Source organism: Salvia splendens, chromosome 5 (genome assembly GCF_004379255.2).
Source record: "Salvia splendens isolate huo1 chromosome 5, SspV2, whole genome shotgun sequence".
Taxonomy (NCBI): domain Eukaryota; kingdom Viridiplantae; phylum Streptophyta; class Magnoliopsida; order Lamiales; family Lamiaceae; genus Salvia; species Salvia splendens.
The window spans coordinates 36,280,435-36,285,656 of NC_056036.1; the positions used below are offsets into that span (position 1 = coordinate 36,280,435).

Here is a 5,222-nt window from a genome sequence, read left to right on the forward strand (position 1 = left end):
GATTTTTTGCTCCAATTGAGGGAATCAAATCGTTCGTGGATTCCTTGATTTCACTCGACGATTCGGAGTGATTAAACTTGGTTGTTTTGTTTGGTATGGCGCCGAGGCTTTGTCTCGGAAATACCGCAAATTGTGCGGCGAGATCGGCTCCAAACGTTGGCTGATTTGGTGTTTCTGTATTAGAAAGCACGCATTCTGACATGATTTCTTTTGGTTGTTTGCAGGTCGCAAAAGGTCGGGAAAGGTATATTACGGACGATGATGAACTTTTTTCTGAGTCCATACCTGCTCTAATACCATCTCAAAGATGGTAATCGAGAGTTAGGCGATTCATAGGGCAATTCTAAGGGATGAGAGAGTTTTAGGGAGAATATGATTCTTGTATTTCTTGATATCTGTATGCTGCGGTTCTTCCTCCTTATGTAGGAGAGATCACAATGTATTTTAGGTAAGAGATCACCCTATTCTAGGAGAATGTATTACATATTAATGCTATATCAATTACATATATTTCTCCTCTAATTATGCTCTTCATACTTGGTATGTTTGACACCAACACCATACTTGTTAAACATAAGCAGATACAAGAAACACGGCCTCAAATGGTGAGGCAAGTATGTGTAACCAAGGGATTGTATACGAGATTCTTTGTTATCATAGTCAGAAGAAGCAGCAAACTTGATTTTATCTGAAATATCTTCCCACGCAGCTTCAGTCTGGCCGGCAGCAGCGAGTATTCCAAAATCACCTGAATACAATGTCGAACCCATCTGCAGCTTCTGGCAATCATCTTTCCTGCAGATACCAAGTGACTAGGACAAGGATCCCCTTTGAATATGTTTTTACGAAGCAGATTCCAAGGGTAAATTCCTCGAATGTACGTCATGGGAGATGATATCCGTCATTTGTACCAGGAAAAAAAACATTTCCAGTGATGGGAAAGACGCGTGAGCCTCTCGCGTCTTTGATAAACACGCATGACGCTCTCGCGTCTTTGATTAAACACGCGTGACGCTCTCGCGTGTTTGCATTGGATACATGTTCCAGTCCAGGCGGCAGAAACTTCACTTCCACCTCGCTCACTCTCTCACTCTCAGCGACGCACAACGTCTCTTGCCGGTGGAAATCGAAGTGAATCCGATATTTTGATACTCTAATTCCTATTTTAAGTGGTGTTAGGTAATTTTTGACCATTAATTTCAATTATCATTGCTCTATGTTAGTTAGGTATAGATTTAGGGTTCATGGTTTGACATTGTATGACAAGAAAAACATTGAATTTAGGCCATTGATGTAGTTATATGTATGCATTGTAAACTAAATATATAATCGAAGCATTGAACTTGGTATTGAATTTTCGTATTTAATTTTGTGCAATATTTATTTAAGTATGTTGAATTTAGAGTATATGATGTTTTGTCGTACTTATTTTGCAGGTTTGATGGTGTTTGTGAGTTTATATTGGGATGAGAAAATTATTCAGCTCCCAGGTTTGAGTGTTGCTTATGATCCCCTCGTGCAAAATCATTTATTATATTGAATGAAAAGATATCTTATTATCAGCTAGTTTCAATGATATGTGAAAAAATTGGAATTTAACATGGAGGCATCCTGTGGTTTTTAGTGGAGTGGTGAATTATATAGCTACACCAGTGGTTGATAATTTGTTGGAGTATATGTTTGCTGAAAATCCACGTCAAATTGAACTTTTTATTGAATATACTCCGGTTACTACTGCGTTGCAATTTGAACCACCTATCACTCATCATGATGTTGGAACGTCTAGGAGAGATGATTATCATAGTTTTGATGTCGAGACATCTAAGAGGAATGATGAATATCATAGCTTTGAATTTAACACATTTGGGAGGGAGGTTGATGAACAACTAGATATACCAAATGTGACATGTGATGGTTATGATGGTTCAGATGGTTCTGATAATTGTGATGGTTCAGGGTTCTAATAATTGTGATGGTTCAGATGGTTCTGATTGTGATGGTTCCGATGGTTCTCAACCAAGTGATCTTGATTATAGTGCAGAATCATGTGAAGATTCTACAGACGATGAGACACTTGCTATGATGGTTGAGAATTATGTACAACCATCTGTTCGTGGGGAGCAACCTGTTCCCGACTATGTGCCTGAAGGGTTACCATTTTTTTGATCATTACCATGTGAAGGCAGCCGAGGTTACTTTTCAGAAGACCATGGAGTGGGTGAAGAAGATATGTGGTATTGGAATGAGGATAATCCGAGACATATAGATGTGGGAACGAAATTTGATAGCAAATTGCAGTTGAAAACTGTTGTAACATTATGGCATGTGGGAACAGGTCGGATGTATGAGGTTATGGATAGTAAATCAAGAAGATGTCATGCAGTTTGTAGGGACCCATTTGGTCCGAAAAGAAAAAGGCAAGGACCTTGGGCAACGATACCCATGTAATTGGGAGGTTAAAGCAACGTTTAAGAAACACGATGGTAGCTAGTCTATCAACTCATGGGTTGATCGTCATTGTTGTATGGGAGATCACTATCCAAGTGAACATGTTAATCTTACATCATCCATGATTGCTCTCTGTATTCGAAGTCAAATTGAAAACGATGCTGAATTCAAGCCTTCTGCGGTAGGTACATATATCAAAGATAAATTTCACGTGAAAATCGACTACAAGAAAGCATGGTATGCTCGCAGCAAAGATATTGAGCTTGTATATGGTGGGTGGGAGGGATCATTCAGACAACTCCCCAGCTACCTGACTGAGTTGCAAAGTCAAAATCCTGGGACAATCGTTGAGTGGTTGCATGACCTTACATTGAGTCAAGGTAATTTAAAGGTGTTCCGCTACGTATTTTGGGCATTTGGGCCAGCAATAGAGGCGTTCCAACTAGCAAAGCCGGTCTTATCAGTTGATGGGACTCACCTGCGTGGAAGACTGAAAGGTAAACTACTTGCTGCAGTAGGTTACGATGCAAATAATAACTATTTGCATGTTGCTTTTGCTATTGTTGATGAAGAAACAAATGAGAGTTGGAGTTGGTTTCCGAATCTTGTCAGAGTGCATATTATAAAGCATGAACATGAAGTGTGCATAATATCAGACAGACATCAAGGCATTATAAATGCCATGCAGTCTGATGTGTGGAAAGAGGTACCAGTTGGTTATCGTCGATACTGTTTAGTTCATGTTAGATCGAATGTGTTACAAAGACACAAAGGCCACGGAGTGAAGAAATGGGTATGGATAATGGGTGAAGTAATTGGGGAGCGGAGATATTGGACTGCAAGGCGTGAATTAGAAAATGTGAGTCCAGAAGCTCTGAGGTACCTCGAAACCACCATAGATAGATCGCAGTGGACTATGGCACACGATGAATTTCGTCGATGGGGTGAGACATCTACTAACATGGCCGAGTGTTATAACAATGTGTTGTTATCTACGGGGGAACTCCCAATTAGAGCTATCATTGATATTACATTCTGGCGGACCATCAACTGGTTTGTTAACCGAACGACTCTAGCCAAACAATGTCAGACGCCTTTGACACCGTGGGCTTGGGAGTTATTTCAGAAGAATGACCGTCGAGGGAGACGTCATCATGTTAGGACTACAAGCATAGCACGTGGAACTTATGAGGTGCTAACCTATCACAGAGGTCCGGGAAGAGGCCATAATATACATGTTGTAGATTATCGTGAAAAGAGATGCTCATGTGGAAAGTGGCAGACCTGGAGAATGCCTTGCTCTCACGCTGTTGCGGTGCTGAGAGAACGCAGTGATGACATCTTTAGTCATGTTGATTCCCGATACCATACAGATGTTTGGATTCACCAGTACGCATGTATGTTATTTAGATACTTCTTATTCTTACATTATTATCATGTCTTACGGTTGCAATTTTATGCAGCTGCGTTCCGTCCATTGAGACACCAAGATTATTGGTATGAACCTGAATGGACGTTGGAATGTTCACCAGCACGGCTACTTCCTCGTTCACGTGGGCGGTACAACAGAGGCAGGATACACAACCAAATGGATGAGCGCGAAGAAGATGCGCCAAGAGCACCTTGTAACACACCTTACTCTGTTAGTTTTAACCGAGTAAGTGATGTCACCTTTCGGTACGATCGACAAACAAAACATGCCGACAAACAAAACATGCCTATTTTTTTTTTCAAACACTAAAAAACAACACTATCATAAAAGTAACTAAACCTAATAACGCAACTATTTACTACTATACATAACAAAATATCGATAACCTGTTTCGATACATATATATATATACAACTCCATTAGCAAAAAGAAGGTTATAACCTTACATTTCCAACTAACTACAAACAACCAAAAGTTAGCCTAAGCATGCCACGTGAGAACTCCAACTTTACCAGCAAAAAGGGAGGGTAGTGACTTGACACGTGCTGCTGCCAACTAGCGAGCTCACTCGCTTCTATACTCTGCAAGAGGGAGAAGAAAGGGGGGTGAGCTTCGAAAAGCTCGTAGTGTAATCGCATTCCAGAATAAAACCTCTACAACTTCAATCAATATCACTATCACAAGTAAACACTTTATTACCTGGAATGTCGTACAACACATATTCAATTTAATCAAGTAATACTTTCAATAATAGCCATCTATCACATATCAATCAGAACTATATAACACAATACAACATACTTTTACCTGAGGAAAACATAACTGTTTAAAGAATTCAAAGCACTACCATATTATTTCAAAAATAGAAAGTCACATTCAGCCCCCAAGTTATGCTTAGTGACGGACACGGGTACAAGGACACTATCTGTAGCCCTATGAGGGCGCCTATCATGTAAGTCCGTAGCGAACACTGTAATCTTCCATATGGCCTATGCAAGGCAACTGTCATATATTACCCATATAGGGTACATTTCAACTATCGATATATCATATAGACCATCGCTTCAGTTATCCAGAAGACGAGTGATCAACATGTGTGTAGTACTGCTGTCCTATGGCATGCCAACTATACCCTGTGATTCACTCAAGCAATGGGGCACAACGCAACTATTTCATATCAACTTTCACATTATTCAACACAATCATTTTTTTAAAGTTCTATGGCATAAGCATACGAATCACACAAACAAATAGTAATATTTATCGAAGTTAAAGGAATTAAATTTTAGAACACGCGTACACTACTTGTACACGTAAAAAAAACCACGATATTACTTTCTTA

At 39.7% G+C, this 5,222-nt stretch overlaps 1 protein-coding gene across 1 annotated transcript; it reads left to right on the forward strand.

Moving 5' to 3' along the window:
• Positions 1 to 1,605: 1,605 nt before the first annotated feature.
• LOC121805686 lies at positions 1,606 to 4,147 on the forward strand. The gene is made up of 2 exons (XM_042205636.1): positions 1,606 to 3,837; positions 3,912 to 4,147. Exons 1-2 carry the CDS (start codon positions 2,525 to 2,527, stop codon positions 3,949 to 3,951), a joined length of 1,353 nt encoding a protein of 450 aa, XP_042061570.1. The 5' UTR covers positions 1,606 to 2,524; the 3' UTR covers positions 3,952 to 4,147.
• The last annotated feature ends 1,075 nt before the right edge of the window (positions 4,148 to 5,222 follow it).

Coding starts and splice junctions, on each gene's coding strand:
- LOC121805686 (XM_042205636.1), top strand. CDS start 2,525: ATGGGAGATCACTATCCAAGTGAACATGTTAATCTTACATCATCCATG. Junction 3,838..3,911: donor ACAGATGTTTGGATTCACCA/GTACGCATGTAT, acceptor AATTTTATGCAG/CTGCGTTCCGTCCATTGAGA.